This window comes from Phodopus roborovskii, unplaced genomic scaffold (assembly GCF_943737965.1).
Source record: "Phodopus roborovskii unplaced genomic scaffold, PHOROB, whole genome shotgun sequence".
NCBI lineage: Eukaryota > Metazoa > Chordata > Mammalia > Rodentia > Cricetidae > Phodopus > Phodopus roborovskii.
The window spans coordinates 4,606,662-4,626,825 of NW_026126645.1; the positions used below are offsets into that span (position 1 = coordinate 4,606,662).

The following is a 20,164-nucleotide window of genomic DNA, read 5'->3' on the forward strand; positions in this document are numbered from 1 at the left end:
TCCCTGATCAGCTCCTTGGATGTCTGTGAATCTCCTCTACCGAGGCACCATCCATTGGGCTTCTTTGGAAAAAAAAAAAAAAAGAAAGAAAAGAAAAGAAAAAAGATTGAGCTCAGAGCCTTCTGCTAATGAGTAGTAGAGCAGTTTTGGGAAATGGCAACCAGTTGGTCCCAAAGCCCATTGTGGACCACCCCCACTCTTATACTCCCAAGCGCTTCATCTGAACCTGCCTGCTACGCTGGCCACAGGACTTGTAGGCATGGGGTGTGGAACCCAAGCCTCAGCTTCAATCCTTGCACCACCACTTTGCTGCAAGACACCTTGGGCATGTATATAACTTCTCCTCTAGACTTAGTTTGCACATCTGTAGAATGGACATTTTAAGACTGATTGCCATGAGAGTGAATGAGATAATCTATGGCATGGTGCCTGGCACATGGAAGTATTTTGTTTCCATCTTACCTGGGCACTCTCCTTCAATAGGTGATAAGTTGCCCAAGGGCAGGAACTTGTTTGTCCCTGGATCCCACACTTAGCCCACACAAAGCCTGCTTGTTATAGATGCCCAGCAAAAGAGAAATTGGTGATGACCTTGGGATGACCTTGATTCTACAGCTGGCTCTTGTAATGAAAGACTCGAAAGCCACCAGTTGTCACCCCAAGGCTAACTAGTTTGGAATGTAAGTGGCCTCTCTTGGAGCTGACTGAAGGTGGCTGGTCCAGTTTTTTGTTTGTTTGGTTTTTGTTGTTGTTGTTTGGTTGGTTGGTTTTGGTTTGGTTTGGTTTTTTTCCGTGGCTCTGCATAGCTCCTTAGAAATCAGCTTCCTGGGAGACAGTCAACAAAGAAGTTTCTGGCTAATAAAATGGAGCCCCTGAAGGACTGCAGAGTTCCATTGCTTCCTGCATCTTGGTGGAACATTTCCAAGTGTGCCTTGATGCTTCCTGTCTTGCTAAGCAGAATATGTCGAACTGTCACTCACCTTGGCCCCATGTTGACCAAGTGCTTTCACACCAGGAGCATCTAGAATCTTGCTGGCGCCACAGAAGACAAAGGACATTGACCCCACTTCACAGACAGGAAGCTCGGGGTCCTGGAGCTTAGTTCCACTGACAGGAAATGCTGGGACAGCTCCAGCTCTCTTTGGCATAGACTCAGAGACCACTGCTCCCCACCGTTGCACCCTTGTGCAATGACAAAGTTGGCAGCTGTGCTTGGGTGCGGTACTGTTGATGGGAGCCGAGGCCCATATGGGGCTTTCGGTCTATGCCTGGTCTCCGTTTACCTGTAGTCAGCTCAGCAGCCTCCTTTGGGCCCTCCATGGATCTTCTCCTTAGCCAAATACACAGCTGGTACTTCAGCTGGATTTCATTACCAGGCACACACCCCAGGCCCCTTTGTATCTGAAGTCTCATCACTTGCTGCTTCAAAAAACTGTGAGTCCTTTCTTTGTAGCTCCAAACTGGGCATGGTTTTGTTGGGTTCCCATGGAGACAGAACCTAATTAGAAAAGCTTGTACAGCTGTTGAAATGATGATTGGCCAGGTACAGCCTGGTCAGGGCCCACCTCTCAGCATCCACCTGAGTTGTATCAAAGAAGGTCAAGCTGGCTGGTTGGCCAGACAGAGACTCTTGCAGTGAGTGCTCTTGTGGTAGGACTGGTGTTTTGAAGACTTTATAGTTCCAATGTGAATGACACAGCTATGTGTGATTTTGGTTTTAGTCCCAAAACATCTTTGTCATATTCCTTATCCTTGCTGGTCTCTACCACAAGTAACATCTATAGGACTGCAAGGAATTTATTTGTTCTCTTTGTGCTTCTGTTACCCTCTGTCTAGCCAGCCAGCCAGCCAGCAAGTTATGCATCTATCCATCTGTTTCTTGAAACAGGTTCACATGGATCCCAGGCTGACTTCACACTTGCTATGTAGCCAGGGATGGCCTTTAACTTCTGATCCTCTGTATCTACCTCCTGGGTGCTGGGAGTGTAGGCATAGGCCACCATGCCTGGATCAAACCCAGGGCTTTGTGGTGCTGGGGAAGCACCCCAACAGCTGAGCCGAATCCCTGGCTCTATCCCATGTCTTAGGTGGAGGTAGAAACTCTGAGACTGACATGAGGGTCTCATGACATAACTGTGACACTGTCAAGGTTTGACATTATTCACAGAGGTTTGGATCTCATGTGCCAGCAGCAGAAACAAAGCTCTAGAGGGGGTGGTACCATGGGTCAAAAGAGAAACACTGCAGATGGCTGGGATGCTGATAAATTCGGCTTTCCAAACCACACTCCCATGATGGACACCATATATGCCATTTAAACCTGGGAACACAGTCTGCTGCCTCCTCCAAAAATAATAAAACAGCCAGAGTGATAGTGTGCCAGAGAAAGAAAGACACCATTAGCATTCACCATTTTCAAACAATGGAGCCATTCTTATGTTTTACATCTGGGTCAAAGTGCCAGGATGGGTGTCATATTCAAACATAATTAGTTCTGATAAAGATCTCCCAGAGCCCTGTGCTGAGGGCATCCAAAGGCCTGGGCTGTGTTGGTGGTTTATATCCAAATGGCCCTCTTCCTTTACTTTCTTCCCCAAAAGGAACTGAACTGGCAAATGAAGGTAGAAGCCTGGCACCCCGGACCTCCTGGTCTCCTCAGGAACGAAGGTCATTGCTATATTCATTATCTTCATCTTCTGCTGTAAGTATAAGCCACCTGAGAGAGTGCCGGGAGGCCATCTTTCAGACTGTGTCACAGGGGTGGCCCCTCCTGGGTAATATTGAGTGAAGGAAGGGTAGAAGGCACTCTGGAGAGAGCCAAGCTCCCTCCAAAGTTCTCCTACCTCTGGTTCTTCTGTCTGCTGGGCTGACCATGGTGTTGGACCCTCACACGGCATCTAGGACTCCAGGGACATTGGCCACATATTGGAAAAATTATGTTAGGCTGTGGTGTCTGCACTCGCAGTCTGGGAGGCTTTCTTCCTTCCTATTCTGGTTGCCTCTGTTTCAAGCTCTGCGTACTGCTGTACAAAGTGGTAGGCATGTCCAGCCAGCTGAAATAATTCTGGGGAAGGCAGCTCGATGATGTCTAGTGAAATACTTGGTCAAACTGAGTCACTGCTACCAAGGCTTCAGATTGCATTCTGAAGGGCCTCCTGGGAATCATCTGGCATCTCAGCCTTTTGTTGAGTGCCTGGGTTAGCTGTCTGTCCAGCCTCAGTTTCCTGCTGCTTTCAGCCATGTCGCAGTAACTCTGGGCTTCTGTAAGTGAGACATAGCAAAACTAATTCTCCTTCTTTCCCTGAGTTGCTAATGAGCTCTGCAGTTTTCAAAACCATGACAAATGTGTAATCTCCACTCTTGGGAAGTGGAGGCAGGAGGATTGAGAAATCAGGTCAAGGCATCTTAACTCGGCACTGAGGCAGGAGGGAGCTTGAGAAAACCTCCCTATCACTGTTACTGTTTTCCTTCATTGAGTTCATGGTTTTGCTGTATTTTTATCACAAACCAAATATATACTTATAATTTAAAAAGTCAAATGCAGGGCTGGGGACATAGCTCAGCTGGTAGAGTACTTGCTGGCCATACACAAAAACCTGGGTTCAGTCCCCAACACTGAAAAATCCAGGCAGGATGTGGAGGCAGGAGAATTGGAAGTTCAAGGTCATCCTTGGTTACATGTAAGTTTGAGGCAAACTTGGGCCACATAAGTTTTTGTTCTGTCACAAAACAAAACTATAAAATATATAGTAACAAAGGTTCAGCCGGGACTAGTACTTTTCTACACCTAAATACAACTCCTCTGGAGACTGTGGAGGACATTCCTTTAAACACACACACACACACACACACACACACACACACACACACACACAAACACCCCACTCACTCAAAATACTATATCCCTTGATCCCTGCTCTATGGCTGTAAAGAGACACCATACCAAAGGCAGCTCTTACAAAGAGAACCATTTAACTGGGGGCTTCTTTATAGTTTCAGAGGCTTAGTCCATTATCATCATGGCAGGGAACATGGCAGCAGGAAGGCAGGCATGGTGCTGGAGAAGGAGCTGAGAGCTACATCCTAATCTACAGACAGACAGACAGACAGACAGACAGGCTGACTAGGCCTGGTGTGGGCTTTTGACACCTCAAAGCTCACCCCCAGTGGCACATGCCCTCCAACAAGGCCACACCTCCTAATCCTTGCCTGACAGTTCTACTCCTGGTGACCATGCATTGAATACATGAACCTATGGGGCCATTCTTACTCAACCCACCACAATGTGTTTGTAAAAAACGTACGTGGAAGTATGCTAAATGGATGTGGCCTGGTTCTTTCTCCCTCTGCCTCAGTCTCGCTTCCAGGAGTTTGGCTATTGAAAGTGATGCATTCCAAGGCAAGTGCTTTGATGACTCTCCTCCTATGGGTAGACATGGGGCACTTTCCAGTGCTCTGAAGTTATAGACCACACTGCCAGCAGGTATCCTTGTATATGCATCTCTCTGTGTGTCTGCAAGCATTTCGTAGAGTACAAAAGCCTACTGATGCATGCCTGTAATTCCAGCACCTCAAAAGGCAGAGAGGGGGAGGATCTGCTCAGGTTCAAGGCCAGCCTGGTCTCTATAGAGCCTTCCAGGCCAGCCAGGGTTATGTAGTAAGAGAAGTCCCTGTCTATTGACAATAATAAGAACTGATGGGTCTGTGTATAAGTGCCATTTTACAGGCTGGGTCAAGGGTGTTTTTCTGATTCTTACCCCTGGATTTTGCTTCTTCTGGAAGACTACAAATGCCTGATACTGCCTGGAGGAGGGGCTGGCTGGAACCTCTGGCTTTGAGTTTTCCCAGTTAATGTTGATGAGATCTGAATGGTAGAGGAGCACCCCTGACAGCTGGGGAGACTGGGGCTCATCTTGGTTAACAGGAAACTTGCTGTGTGATGGAGTAACACTGATCCTGTTTTCTTTCCTGTGAAGGTGGCTGACACCTTGAGAGCTCAGGACTGCAAGCACTCTAGCCAGGAGGCCTGTGGGCCCTCAGGCTCCTCTCCTTTGTTGTTTTCTCCTTGGCAGGGATAACCTCCACCCTCAGCAGCTTCCGGCAGTTCCAGAGGATGGTCAAACACATCACAGGGCGCAGTGCCTTCTTCTCCAATTACAGATACGGCTGCTACTGTGGGCTTGGAGACAGAGGGATCCCTGTGGGCACCACAGACAGGTGATACACAAATTCTGGGCTAGCCCCCTATTGCATCTGCGATGAAGTCCGGGCTTACAGCCAGGAGAGAGGGAGTTAGGAATCATCAAGAAACAATCCCAAGGCAGCATGAGACTGAAAGGGGGTTGCAGGGTGAGTCTTGAGGAAGCCAGAACTGAGCAGCCTTCCCTGTGTGACCTGAGAAGCTGCCTGGGGCCCTGTAGGCTTAAGGTCCTGGGTATGGCTTGTGTGCTGACCATCTTGAGACAGGGTCTTAATTCCTAACTCATGTTAGCCTCTAACTTACTGCATAGTCCAGGTTGTACTTAAACTCTGGGGCCTCCTGCCTCAGCCTCCCAAGTGTTCAGTTTCTAGGCAGCACCATGTGCTGCTCAAACCCAGAACCCCATCCCTGCTGGACCATTACACCACTGAGACACACCCCAGGCCCATCCAGATATTCTCTATCCATCCCTGCTAGACCATTACACATCTGAGACACACCCCAGGCCCATCCAGATATTCTCTATCCATCCCTGCTGGACCATTACACCTCTGAGACACACCCCAGGCCCATCAGGATATTCTCAATCAAGGGCCCTAACATTACACAGTCAGTCCAGCCCTAGATCTGGAAGCCTTTCCCATTCACCTGGCAAGAGTGTTCTTCACCCGCATGCTCCATTTTTAGGCTTATGGGCCTAGCAAAACTGCCCTGCCAGCTTCCAGACCTAATTCCATATTTTAGGAGAGAAGCCAAGTGGCCCAGTTCAGAAAAGTTGTCCATCTGGAGGCAGTCACACGGTACCAAGTTGGTTTCCAGGACAGCTCTAAGGATTTGGGGGTGGGTGGTGTGGGCGTCCATAAAAAATGATGATACTGTAATCTGGAGAGGGCACATTGGGGAGACTGGATAGGGTGTCTTTTCCCATTGGAAGAAATAGGAAGGATATGTCCCTTGGCATGCATGTCCTTACAACAGGGTCTAATATATGGAACTTGAGCCCCATGGCTATGGAGTCATGGAAGGCTACTGGCACTTGTGAGGTATACATTATGTGCCCAACACTGAAGATGTGATCTACATGTGGGCCTCAGCCCTCACACATGTGATCCGCACGTGTCCTGAGTCCTCACACAGGTAAGCTACACATGGGCCTCAGCCTTTGCACATGTGATCTGCACATGTCCTCAACCCTCACACAGGTGATCCGCATGTGGCCTCAGCCCTCACAGTGAATGTAGGAGGAGCATCCCCACTATAACCCACCTTTACAGTAAATACAGGAAGAGGATCCCAGACTAAGAGTTGCTCAACCACTGCCCCCACTGGCCTGAAACACAAGTCAGCCATTTCTAAGTCTACCTCCTGCCCTTGCCCATCTGTACTTTACCTGCTGGAGTCCTAAGGTTGATTCAAAACTGCACACCATTAGCCCAGGGCCACAAATGGCAATGGGCTCCTCCAGAAAAGGACAGGTGTATCAGTGGCTCATTTCCCCAGCTCCAAGGCTCAGGGCTGGGGTGGGAGGTGTAACGAGTACGGTTTTTCCGCCTGCCGCTGCCCGGTCTTGTCCTGACACCTAGCCAGCCCCAAATAATACACAGAGACTCTGTATTTGATATTATACTGTTGGCCAGGTACTAGTTTCTTATTGGCTAGCTTTGTCTTAAGTATTAACCCATTTCTGCTGATCTATGTATTTCCACGTGGTCTTCTTACCCGGAGCCGGCTGCTGCATATTGCTCTCTCCGGGCTCTCCATCTTGACTCCTCCTTCCTATTTCTTCCTTGTCTCCTAGTCCCTCCTATCTTCCTTTCCTATTGGCCAACAGTGCTTTATTATTAACCAGTATGAGAAACATATATAGAATGACATCTCCCATCAGGGGGGGAGATGGAGAGGATTGAATCTGAGAGTGAGAGCTTCTCAGAGTCTTTGCCTGGTTTTGCCTGGTCCTTTCTGCCCGACACCAAATCTCAGCTCTCACCAGGAAGCCAGACCAGAGCCCACTCTACATTATGGGGCAGTAAAGAGTTGATGACTGCAGAGTCCATTGACTTTGCAGTTTCCCTAGGCAGCTCTGGCTGTTGAGAACATTCCTTGGTTTTTTGTTGTTGCTGTTGTTTTTGTTTTTTTCCCATTTTCAGGCGTGTGTGGTATGCATGTGCACATGTTTTTATATGTGTGTAGGTACACTTGTAGGTGGGCACAGGCAGGTGGATACTTGAGGTTGGTGTTAGGGATTGTCCTCCGTCACTGTTCTGTCTCATTTATTGGGGCAGAGTGTCTCCATCAAACCCTCAGCTGGCTGATGTGGTTAGCTTACTGGGGTGATCCTGTCTCTGTCCCTAGGGGCTGGGATTGTAGGCAGGCCACCAGATCCACCCAGTATTTGGTTTCTGGGTATCTGAACTCTGGCCTCCCAAGTGCTTTAACCCTGAATTAACACTCCAGCCCTGCTAACCTTTTTGTTTGTTGGTTTTTGTGGTCTTGTGTTGACAAGGCATTTGGCTGTCTTTCAGTTGAACAGACATTTGCTAAGGGCGATTGCATGTTGTGTGCTATGAGCAGGAGCGGGACACTGCACAGGAGGAAAGAGGGAATCATGGAGTGTCCACTCAAAGGAGCATGCCCTGGAGCTGAGGGCGTGGGCATGCGGGGGCAAGTCTGGCTCAAAGAGCTTGAAGGCGGTGGGCACCAGCCTTTGTCCAGCCCTGTGATTCCAGCCCAGGAGGTGGTTTCTTGCTCCTCATAAACCGTATGCAGTAGGTCGACTCCTGCCAGGCCTTAGGGCAGTGAGTCACTTCCTCCCGAGTTTATGCAGTGTTTCCGGGTATCCATCTGCCTCCTCCAAGGTCAGAGAACTACTGAAAGACCTGCGGAGGGAGGGCTTGAACCCTCACGCCCCGACTCAGGAAAGGCGCCCCCTCCAAATCACTCACGAGAAGCGGTCTTGATGCAAAAGCATGAGGTCTTTTATATTCCAGTGCACTGGGGTCTGCAGCCATACTCCACATGGGGTAAAGGACTGGGAACCCTGGGTACAGGGTTCAGACAGCTTTTATAGGATTACAACAAAGCCTGCGCATTACAAACCAATCATCTCATAGCATCCAGTGTGGACCAATCAATTTGAACTATCCAAGCCCGCTTAGCTCAGGAAGTCTGTTTTCGCTAGGGCTTCTGGGTGGTGTGGCACGGCTCATTTCCTGTTCTCATTCACTCACAGGTGCTGTCCATAAACTGCCCTGTTGTAAACAGTCAAGAATGACCTTTTGCCTACTCACTGCTAGGGGGCAGAGTCTAGGGAAAATTAGGCTAAACTTTTCCATCCTTACACTACCAGTTGTCCTTGTCTCATCTCCCAGGAGTCTGCCTAATACATAGCCCTGCCCAGCTGGCACAGGACCCTAGTACATAAAGAGAACCTTTGCCACTGAGGCCTACATCAACCCTCCGCCCTTCCTCCATTCACTAGCTGCTCAGGAGGGTAAGGATAGGCCTGGAAACTGAACCTCCCAGCCTAGAGCTCCAGGAGATGAAGGCTAAGGCCACAGAAGACAGCACATCCTCTGGCCAGGACTGGTCAGCTGGAGGTGGGAGACAGGCAGGACCTGGAAGCTCACATTCATTCTTCAGCTTCCTCACATGCAGCCCATGAGGTCTGGAGAATGAGGGGACTTCCACAGCTCCTCTGGGGCATCAGTATCACCATTCAAGGAGCCTAGAACTGTATGGCCTGGTCTCTGATGTGGGCTGAGACACAGACACACCCACCCATGTACCCTTTGTCGGCTGAGCACCTACGGCCACTGTGGCCCCAAAGCCAGTCACAGAGTGAGGCAGGCCCAGCTCCTGCTTACCTAAGGTCGGTAGCTTAGGAGAACTCCACAGCAGAAAACACCTTGACAACCACCCCAGCCAACCTCTCTCACTGATACTCTGGGAAGGCTGAGGCCCACAGAGGGGAGGGGCTTGGTCCAGGTGAGTGACAGACAAGACTGGGACTTGCATGCTGAGGCTTTCCAGGAAGTCCACTCTGGAACTTTCTGCTTGGCTTGAGCTGTCTGGGCCTTGGTCTTCTCAGCCACAAAGTGAGAGCAGCAGCTACCACAGTGTAAAGCTTTGCACACCTCAGGTTGGCTTGCCAGAATAGACCTCAGAGGCCGGCACTTTCCTCCCTATTATTGCATAGGATGTCAAGGCTCAGAGAAATTAAGTGGGATGTCCAAGGTCACACAGCCAGGGAAAGGATGGAGACTTGGACGCAGGTTATTCTGCCTCCTGCTACCCTGATGCAGGAAGTCATCTTGATGGATGGATTATTCTCCAAATGCAAGTCTCATGGCCTCTAGTAACTGATGAGATAGATGTTCTGTCCTGGTTGGAGGAACACAGTGAACGGATCTCGGTTTGTTTTCCAATCCGGCCTCATTGTCCCAGTCAAGCCTCGGTCTCCTCATTCATAGAAATGGTGAAATAGCCCATACTGCACAAGGTTCTGGGTGATGGACAAGAGTGACCCCTCTTGTGACCCCAGGAGGGGCTGGTCCCACTGCCAGTGTTTAGTTAGTGCCCACCGTTTGGATGTGGGAGTTTCTGGTTTGCCCCGTTTTCGCTTTTTACCTTGTTGGGAAACACTGGAACTGTTTTTGTTATTTTATGTGTATAAGTATTTTGATTGCATGTATGTATGTATGTACACCATGTACATGCAGTACCAGCAGAAGCCAGGAGAGAGCATTAGATGCCCTGAAACTGGAGGTAGAGACTGTCCTAAGTTGGCCTGTGAGTACTGGGAATCGAACCCAGGTCTGGAAGCCATCTCTCCAGCTCATCCTCCCCTGTCTTATTTATAGTTGCTTTGAAGTCAGCCCTGTATTGCCCCCGGTGGGACTAACACAGTCATTACATGTGTGGAAAATTAAGCCTCTTCTCCCAGGCCCCACTGCAGTTCAGAGAGCTGCGCTGCAAGAGTTAATGCCTCTAGCAGTTCTGAAGTCCCGCCCTCTAGCCTGGTTCCAGGTTGCCTAGCAACCAGTGTGGGGAGGGCTTTGAGGAGGGTGTGGTAGGTTAGTGAGGGGTGGGATCAGGGGGAGGGGGAGGAGCTTGGCAAGCACAGCTTGAAGTGCTACCCAGGTATCTATCAGTATACCACAAAGTCTTTGAAGGAGCTCAAGGGTCAGTTTTCCTGAAGGGCATAGCTGCCCTGGCATGGCTGACCAGGTGGCTGCTCCTCCTCTGAGGAGTTTGGCACTCACAAGGGACTTGAACAGCAGTACTGTGATACCCTTTCCACCCACACTTGCAATGTGTTGGGTGAAGCCTGGCTGTGGGGGACAGAGACTGATTCTAGCCACCTGTGCCACTGTTACATGTATCTGCAGCCCTCTGACTCCTCCCTCCCCCTGGAGAGGAGGAGGCAGAAGCGGTAACTTTGTGGAAGTTTGGTTTGCAAAGAAAAACCTGTCTCATTTCTGATGCATTCCTCACAACAGCTTCTGCATGGCCCACACCCCTTTCCTCTCCAGCACTCAACCGCACTCTGACATTTCCTGTACCTTCTCTGTCTACGTGTGCAGTGGCCCCCACCTGCCAGCTGGAATATAAGTGCCCAGCCCTGAGAGCTGTGAGTGTGTTCACTTCTTTACCAATGGCCTTGTCAAAATACCCGATGTCACCAACTTAAAGGAAGAAAGGTTTAACTAGACTCCCAGTTTCTGGGAGTCCAGCCGTTACTGGCCCGTGCCTCTGAGCAGAGGTGGAGGCTGGCTTTGAGGCCTCTATATGCTAAAATTACACCCAGTAAAAGAGACCACTTCCTGTTGCCTGCAAGTTACATGGAGTGTAAGATGTGCTGTAGTTCAGGTATGTTTTAAGCGTGTTAAGGGTTTGTGTGTGGGGGGTGTGGCATACCCGGGTAATAATGTTAAGAAGTGGGGGACTAGGATTAGAGAGATGGCTCAGCTGGTAAACCCCCTGCTGTACAGAACTGAGTTCCAATCTCCAGCCCAGGTGGAATCTGGGGCATGACACCATACACCTGTAACTCGGCCCTGGGCACAAGGCGGTGGAGACAAGTGGACCCCTGGAGCTCAATGGTTAGCCATCCCAGCTAATTGGGCAGCTCTAGGTTCAGTGGGAGATTCAGTCTCAAAAATAAGGTGGTGGTTTGTGGAGATGACTCATCATGCAAATATGAGGGTCCAATTTTGGATCCTAAGAACTCATATAAATGCTAGGTGGGCACCGCAGCCTTCCTGTGGCTCTAAAACTTGGAAGGCACAGATAGGGGATTCACAGAGCAAGCTGACTAACAACGCTAATCTAAATTGGTATCTTAGTTAGGGCTTCTATTGCTGTGAAGAGACACCATGACCATGGCAACTCCTAGAAACGAGAAACATCTAATTGGGTGGCTTACAGTTTTAGAGGTTTAGTCCATTGTCGTCATGGTGTGACGTGCGGGCAGACATGGTGCTGGAGAAGCAGCAGAATGGTCTACATCTTGACTTACAGGCAACAGGAAGTGGTCTTACTGGGTGTAACTTTAGCATCTATGAAGCCTCAAAGCCAGCCTCCACTTGACGTGCTTCCTCCAACAAGGCTACACCTACTCCAACAATGCCACCCTTCCTAATAGTGCCACTTCATTTGGGAGTCATTTTCTTCCAAACCACCATGATTGGTGAGGACTGGGTCCAGTGATGAGCACTGGGCGAGAGACCCTGCCTCCACGAATAAAGAAGGCAGAAAATGACTGAGGAAGACTCCTACCATCAATCTTGGGCTCTACGCACATGCACATATATGCATGTGCACCCATGCGTGTATATTCATGTGTTCACATGTATATGGACACATATGTTGATGCATACCACACATACATATACACAAACAGTAAATTTAACAAATAAGGAAGAGAGGAATCAAGGAAGCTACCCAGCTTTAGTCTCTGGCCTCTGCATGCATGCACACACATACCCATGAATCAGTATGCACGTGTGCACATACTACCCACAAACATATATACACCATACACACAAACACATAAGATTTGGTGCCACCTTTAAGAGGTAGAACCTGGAGATTGTTAGAACATTGCAGATGGTACCCTGGAAGAGATTAAGGTAGTATTCCTGGGGCATTGATTAATTCTCAACAGAGGAACTTGTTCTATAACAGCAAGCAAGGCTGGCCCTTCCCCAGTCTCTCTGGATTCCTGTTGTCCCATGTGACCCCTCCTTCTTGAGTGCACACTCACCATGTTGTTGTATGTCATGCGGTACTGTGCTGTGCCTAGGGAAACCCTGCAAGAGCCAACACCACGCTGTCTGGACTTGTAGCTCCCCAAATTGTGAGGCAAATGAGCCACTTTATTTGCAAATTACACAACTCTCTATTTCAACAGAAAATGGACTAATACAAGATATGTGGCAGCAAACAGATACTTGTGTTGCTGTCGGGAGCTCAAGGAAGAGGTCTGGGCTGGAGGCTGGGAACCCAGGAGGATGTTGGGTCCTGAGACTGAGCAAGAACTCTATGAAGATAATCTGGAATAAAGCTGGAGCTCAGACAGAGGCCACGTGAGGCCTCCAGTTAGCCACAGGCAGGAGTCTGTGCCTGTCACCTTGCCTCATTTGTGGAGATGAAATTCTCATAATGAGAAAGAAGTTTCTGAAGCTGTCATTTCCTTTCCATGTGCCTCAGTTTCTCTTTTGATATATTGGAAGATGCAGGATCTAGAGCCCAATGCTTTGAAATGCTTGTAAAGATGGCATTTTTTTGGCTGAGGATCATGGCAAACCCAATCTGACCATCACTGAGGGATGCTGCCAAAAATGACCATCCTTGGTAGAAAATCACTGTTCAAGACCAGTACTGAAGAACTAGGGACTGGGAGAGCTGTGAGAGGTGGATTTACACTTCAAGGAGGGGATTTAATCACACAGTACAAAGGAGTCAGGGAGAACTGGGGATGTAGCTCATTTGGCAGAGTGCTTGCTTGCCTTGCATGTATGAAGCCCTGGGTTCAATCTCGTCACTCACAAAGCAACACGGTGGCCCCTGAACACCATCTCAGCATTGGAAGATGGACCTGGGAGGGTTAGGAGTTCAGTGTCATCTCTGAGTGACCTTGGGAATGATTTAAGGCCAGCCTGGGCCATGTGAGACTGTGTCTCAGAAACAAAAGCATAAAAGTGGTCGGGGAGATGGCTCAGTGGTTAAGAATGCCTGCTGCTTTGGCAGAGGACCTGAAGTCAGTTTCCCTGAAATCACAAGACAGCCACACCATCACTAACTAGTTCCAGGAGATCTGATGTCTTCTTCTGACCACTGGTGGGCACCAGGCATGCACACGGCATGCATACATACATGCAGACAAAAACCCTCATACACATGGTCTAAGAAGAAGGAAAGTCTAGAAAGTTTAAAAAAAAAACGGGGGGAAAGGAAGAGCAAGACATAAACAGGAGAAGGGAGAAGGAGGGACAGGAAGGTGGAGGAGGGCAGAGGCCATAACAGGGCTCAGATTTCCTGGGTGGCAGCACCAGGTCTCCAGAGGACAGTGGTCCACTAGGGCAGAGTCTGCATTCAGGCAGCCCACACTCTCTGCGGCCTTTACGGCAGCTGCTGTTTTGGAGACACAGAGACTTGGTGTGGACAGGGAGAAAGAGGCACATGCATGGTGCCCAGATGAGGAAGGAGCCCCGAGGGGGCTGGGACTTGATGGATCTGGGCGGACCTTCACAGATGGAGAAGGGAATGTGAGAAGGCCAAAGGGTGTGGATGTGAGGAAGAGTGGGTGTGTGTTGAAGGGCAGCTGAGGCGTGGTGGTGTCTGTCCTGAGATATCAAGTCTCCAGACAGGCATGGGTGGGCAGCTCCAGTGGGAGTGTGGGCGCCGGCGAGGGAAGATAGCAGAGAAACAGCCTGCATTGGTCCAGCAGACAGGCGCTTGCATCTTTGTATATATGGAAGCAAGGGTGCCCCTGCCAGAGCAGCAGGCACAGCACATAATCCACCTGTCACCAGCATCTTAGCAGCGGGCCTTACGCTGCTGCTCATCTGTGACCACGATCAGCATATTATCCAGGGAGACATCCAGATTAACAAGCTGCAGAAGACAAGCCCCAGGGTCTGGCAGCCTCCTTCCTCACCAAGAGAGCAGATCTGGGTGGAGTTCTGGAGAAATGAGGCATCGTGCCTTTGATGACCCCAGTACCAGTATGTTCTCATGCATGCACATGTGTGAGCACACACGCGCAAAGCATTGGAGCTGTGACTACTCCACAAAAGGTCCCAGTCCACTTGTCCTTCAGTTCCAGGGCAGACACACATCCTCAGGGCTTCATTGGCTTAGCGGCAACGGTACCCTGAGGAGCTCCCATAGACTGGCCTCTGCTGTGGAAGGGGGAAGACTGTGAGGCACCAGAGCCTCACTCTGCAGGGCAGGAGAGGGAGGGCACAGCAAGCCAGTATGCAAATGAAACCAGCAACGGGACCTGGGAGGGAGTGGCTGGGGAGAGCTTTAGACTAGGTGGCTTAGGTTAGCCTATCTAAATTCCATCAAGACCCAAATGGATTGTGGGGCTCACCACACGGGAAGAGATAAGACCAGGAGAGCAGCACGTGCGAAGGTTCTAGGACAAGGCATACCTGTGTCAGGAGCAGACTGGGGACGGGAGAGTGGCAGTTCCACGAGGAAGGGGGAGGCTGGGACAGTCAAGCTGTGGCAGGTGGGCTGGGGACTGCCACAAAGGGAAGATCACCTCTTCCACCGAGGCTGGGAAACCAAAGGGTGACTTTCAGTGGGAGAATGGGTATGATCCAGGTGACATTTCGAGACTACCAGTTTGTTTCCTCCTGTTAAGGAGGAAGAGCTGGTGGTGACAGTATGTGGAAAGGGACAGGAATGTGGGTAGTGGCAGGGATGGTGGACAAAAGAGGGCAGAGCATGAAGGGGTTAAACGGGAGGACATCCATGGGACTTACCTGCAGATGGGAAACAGGAAGTGAAAGAAGGGAAGGGTTCCTAGAGAGCCACTGTGGTCAGGTGTATCATTCCTAGGGGTGGAGAGGTGACGGGCTCATTGGCATGGCACATATACATGAACAGGGTAGCTCTGAGCATCAGCCGTTGGAGAGGCTTCAGACAGCACCTGGCATGTCAGGCTGGTGTCTGGAATAGGAGATGCACCCTGGGGGCATGAGTCCTACCTGTTGCCTTGGCCCAAGTGCTGCCTGGGTGTAGTGACTCAACCCCCCCTCCCTAACATGCACCCCATCCTCCCCCATCCATTTACCTCCTCCTAGGCATCTGCTCCTTGTGACATGGAAGGATGTGTGAGTGTGATTGGGGAAGGGCCGTGAACAAAGAAAAAGCATTCCCACACCTTGCCCTCTGTCCTTGACCCCTGTAGCTCCCTCTGTACCCCCAGCATTTTCCTACCTTAGAACCTGCTTTGAAGTGGGCAGTGAGCCCCCGTGACACTGCGTGTTTCCGCAGATGGATGCCCCTGGGTGGCAGCTGCCTGTGAGTGTGACAAGCAGTCTGTGCACTGCTTCAAGGAGAACCGAACATCTACGAGAAAGCTTTCGAGCAGGTCTTCCTCAGCAGGCCCCACTGTGGCAGACACAAACTCCGGTGCTAGCAAAGCCACTGTCCCTCTGTCACATGGCACCTGCTCTAGTGGTATGGCCCTTCTGGAAAGCTGCCTTGGACCATCTCTGACAGCCCCCAGGCTCCTGCATCTCGGCATTGCTGTCTAGGGGGTGACTTTTCCCTCAGCACAGGGGGACTGGACGTAAGAGATGGGGAATTCCTGCTCTAGAAACATAGCACTGGTGTTTGGCAATTAAGTGACACATTCCAGCCGAGGTAAGTGCTAGGAATCCGGAAAATGAGAGCAGGGTGGGAAACGCCCTTTAATTCCAACATTTGGGAGGTGGAGGCAGGAGAGGCAGAAATTCAGGGGCACCCTCCATGATATGGTAAGCTCAAGGCTAGCCTGTGCTGCCTGAGACCCAAACCCTTTTTCCAGGAAGGGAGGGGGAACCGAGATCTAAGCTAAACTCTCCTAAACCCCCAACCCAAGTCAGGACACATGTCTGATCAGAGAACCAGGTCCTCCACCCAGAGCTAGCTGGGAACAAACAAGTATCTTAGAGAATACAACCCCAAGAGCCTCACCTGGGGTCTTGTCCTTGTTTGCAGGACAGCAGGAAGCAGGCTGGTCTGCTGACTCAGAAAGCCCGGTGCCATTACAAGGATGGTGCTCACCCCTGCCACAAGGATGTCATAGCAAAGATGCACGGAGAAATGGAGAGATGTGTGGGACAGTGGGTTCAAGGTGTTCTAAATCCCCGCCCCCACTTAGAAGCCTCTGCTCCTATAAGACTTAAATCTAGTAAACAACAAACAAGGACTGTCCAATTGGGGTGGAGTCAGTTTTTCGTGGTGCTAGACTGGAATAGTGGGATTGGGACACAGATGCGACCATGCTTGGTGGCACTTGCCTTTCATGCTCTGGCATTTAGCGCATCTGTCACGGGTAGAGTCTCCTTTTCATTCCCTGAATCTGGGACTCTGCTTGGTAATGTACCCAAAGCGAAGGTCTTAAATTCAACCATGCCAGCACACCTTGATTCTCTATTTATAAAGTACTTCGGTGAAATGATTACTTGCAAAGAAAATACAAGAGGAAGAATCTAGACTCGACCTCCTGCTTTGTGCAAAGCTGACTGTACCCTTGCAGGGTTCTCTCTGCATCTTCTCACATAGTGACTTGTCAACAGGATGCCTGACCCACCTTTCCCTCTCCCTTCCAGCAGTTCCCAATCAGCCCATGTTTATAACATGCTACCCGCTGTGCTACCAGCCCCCCCCCCACTCCTCCGGAGTTTTCTCCCTCACCCAGGGCACCATGCCCATCCTTACTTATATTCTTCGCCTCCATCCTCTACTTGAGAGCAACCATCTTGTTGCCCTTGCTACCACTGATGTGTATGTAAAATTGGGTGCAGGGAAGAGGGCACGTGTAAAGGCTGAGAGATGCTGTGGTGGTTAAGAGCACTTGCATGATTTTCATGCATGGTCTTACTGATCATGGGAGAGATCCTAGGAATCCATAATTCACCCCCCATGGCTCTGGTGAAAATGAAAGGTTGTGTCTACTGGAAGGAACGCAAGCCTCATCTTCTGGTTTGAAGTCTCCACATGCCGCAGCTGGAAAGAGGGGCCCTCAACTAAGAAATTGCCTGCCATGATGTTTACTTCTTTATCAGCTGTCTGGATTTGGAACCTGTAACACGAATTATTAAATGACCCAGAGACTGATATTGGGCTTCAAACTTCAAGCTAATATCAGAGAAGCAAAGCGGCCGGCCACTAGCTCTGACCTCTATCTCAGGCCAAAAGGGCCGCTCTACACACAGGCTCTTCAAGTCTCGGACTGCTGCCTGTCCTCGGTGTGGCTGGAGAATGAATGCCCCTCTGAGACCTTGCTTCTGTCTTACATACTTCCCTAATGTTGGGATTAAAGGTGTGAGCTATAATTCTCTTTTAGACTGATTTACTCTTGTGTAGATCTGTTTGGCCTTGAACTCACAGAGATTCCTCTATCTCTTAATACTGAGTCCTAGGATTAAAGGTGTGTACCACCACCTCCTAGCTTCTGGCTGCTCGGATTAAAGGTGCGTGCCTGGCTTCTATAGCCTGTGGCTGATTTTGCTTTCTGAATCCTCAGGCAAGCTTTAATAAATCATAAATAATATATTGCCACAGTTGGTGGGATCAGCTGCTTGTCGGGAAGCCACAACTGGGGGGGTGGGGCTGGTAGCTGCCATTGCTTTGCTATCCCCTGGAGAGGACGGACTGTGTTCACAGTCAAGGCTGGGCTGAGTAACTGGCTGAATTACAGACCAACCCAGGGACAGGCATGGCCTGAGGAAGGGACTGTGGCTGCCTCCCCACTCCCTCCCTTTCAGCTCCCTCCACCTACCTCCTTGTGTGTGTGGGGTGCTGGATGGGACTGCCTTGCTGACTAGGGGACCTTGTGGTCAACACCCTAGCCAAAGCACCCATCACTGACACTTTCGGTCCTCTGTCAGACTGTCCTAGGGCATGCTTGTTCTTGGCCTCAGTCACCCCCACCCCAGACTCCTGCTGTGCACTCACCAGCCCTGGCATGCAGAGAGGTGAGGTGGTTTGCTCAGGGCTGTGTGGCCAGCCAGTGGCTGAGATGGTAGCACCTGGCCCACAGTCTTTGCCTGAAGGGTCAGGCGTTTGTGAGAGGTAGCATTGGTGGCCATGACAAGGTGTTTGAGGAGATGTGTCTCTTTGTTCCAGGGGAACACTGACTGCTTGGGGTGAGATCTGCCTATGGGATAGGGACCCCAGAGATGTGGTGAGTAGAACCGGATGTGAGCCATAGTGTCCACCAGGTGTCACCCAAGTTCTAGAAACCATCATTAAACAAAGGATCCCAAAGCTGTGGCTAGGGGAGGGGAATGACAGGATCTTCAGCCTTCAGAAGGACGAAGACAGCGGCTAGACAGCAAGGCAGCACCCTCCTCAAGCCTCAGTGTAGATGACAGCTCAGAAAGACTGACCAGGAGTCAGAAGGAGAGAGACTGCGGGAGCAAGGGGCCCCTCATCCCGAGGCAGGGCTTTTCTGTGGGTCCCCTAACCCTGGCCCTGCCCTAACGGCTTCTGGGGACACCCGGGACTGCCACAGATTTGGAACACCTTCATCTGTACTGGCATGCCACAGGGCACCATGTGTAAGGGATATGGCTTCTCTCACCTTCTTCCTCTCCTAGGTCTGGGCTCTAAGGGAACAGGGACCACCCCTGAGTCCCCAGGAAACCACCAATAGAGTTTCTGTCATCTTCCAGGATGAGCCGAGGATTGAGGCAGGGAGAGAACCCATGTGTGTCGGCCTTCCCGACCCCTTCAGGAACGCCCAGTGGGTTAGTTTTTGCCCACTTCACACACACTATAGTTGGGAAGAGGGGCCTCCATTAAGAAATTGCCTCCATCAGATTGGCCTGTGGTCATACGCATGGAACATTTTCTTGATGAAGGATCGATGTGGGAGGGTCCAGGCCACTGTGGGTGGTGCCATGCCTAGGCAGGGGGAGGAGGTATAAGAAAGCAAGCTGAGCAAGCCCTGGGGAACAGCTTTCTTCTGTGCTTCCTGCCTCTGGTCCTGTTCAAGTTCCTGCCCTGACTTTCCTCCATGACCACCTGTGGCAGGGATGCACAAAGCAAATGAACCCCGCCCTCTCCAAGTTGCTTGTTGGTCATGGTATTTATCTCAGCTGTAGAAATCACACTAGGTTGAGCACCCGCGGCTCTGGACACTGGGTACACGAGAAAACCGGTAGGAATTCACGAAGGGACCCGGGTACAAGAAAATATATGATGCAGATGGGTGTCTCTGGTTCCCTGTAGCTGGAGGAGTCTGACCTCAGAGCTGGTATCCCGAAGAGCCCACAACACCCCCCACCCACCCCTGCTTTCCTTAGCTTGCTAAGACAACTGCTGCTTCCCTGGCTGTCCTATTAGGTAACCTTCAGGTTATAGAAGGGCATGCATCCTGAGCCCACACTGGCTGCCACCATTGCATAGAGGGTCCCTGTGCCCTTGCCAATGGCTCAGGCATTGTTTTTTTGTCTTCTCAGCCTGTGCCTTTAGGTGCATAGGGCCATATCTCCCCACAAGCAGAGAGCGGTGGAATGTCAAGGAGCCTGTCTTCCCCAGACCTAGAGACTCAGGAATGTATCCCTGTGCCCACCCTTACCCTAAGAAGGACTCAGCAAAGGCAGCCAAAACTGGTTGTTGTTGTTAATACTATTATTATTATTATTAGTCTGACGAGGGGATATTGTATTCTGTGGGGACTGAGGCAGGGGAGAAGGGGGCTGAAGGGGCTAGATCCTATAGCAATGGAATCTCATT

The 20,164-nt window shown here is 50.4% G+C and overlaps 1 protein-coding gene across 1 annotated transcript; it reads left to right on the plus strand.

Annotated features, from left to right (window-relative positions):
• Positions 1 to 1,531: 1,531 nt before the first annotated feature.
• Pla2g2c (phospholipase A2 group IIC) lies at positions 1,532 to 15,961 on the plus strand. Its single transcript, XM_051173533.1, is given in 6 exon segments — positions 1,532 to 1,543; positions 2,626 to 2,701; positions 5,073 to 5,217; positions 7,772 to 7,890; positions 15,710 to 15,775; positions 15,778 to 15,961. Coding segments are annotated over 6 exon segments (495 nt in total). The 3' UTR covers positions 15,855 to 15,961.
• The last annotated feature ends 4,203 nt before the right edge of the window (positions 15,962 to 20,164 follow it).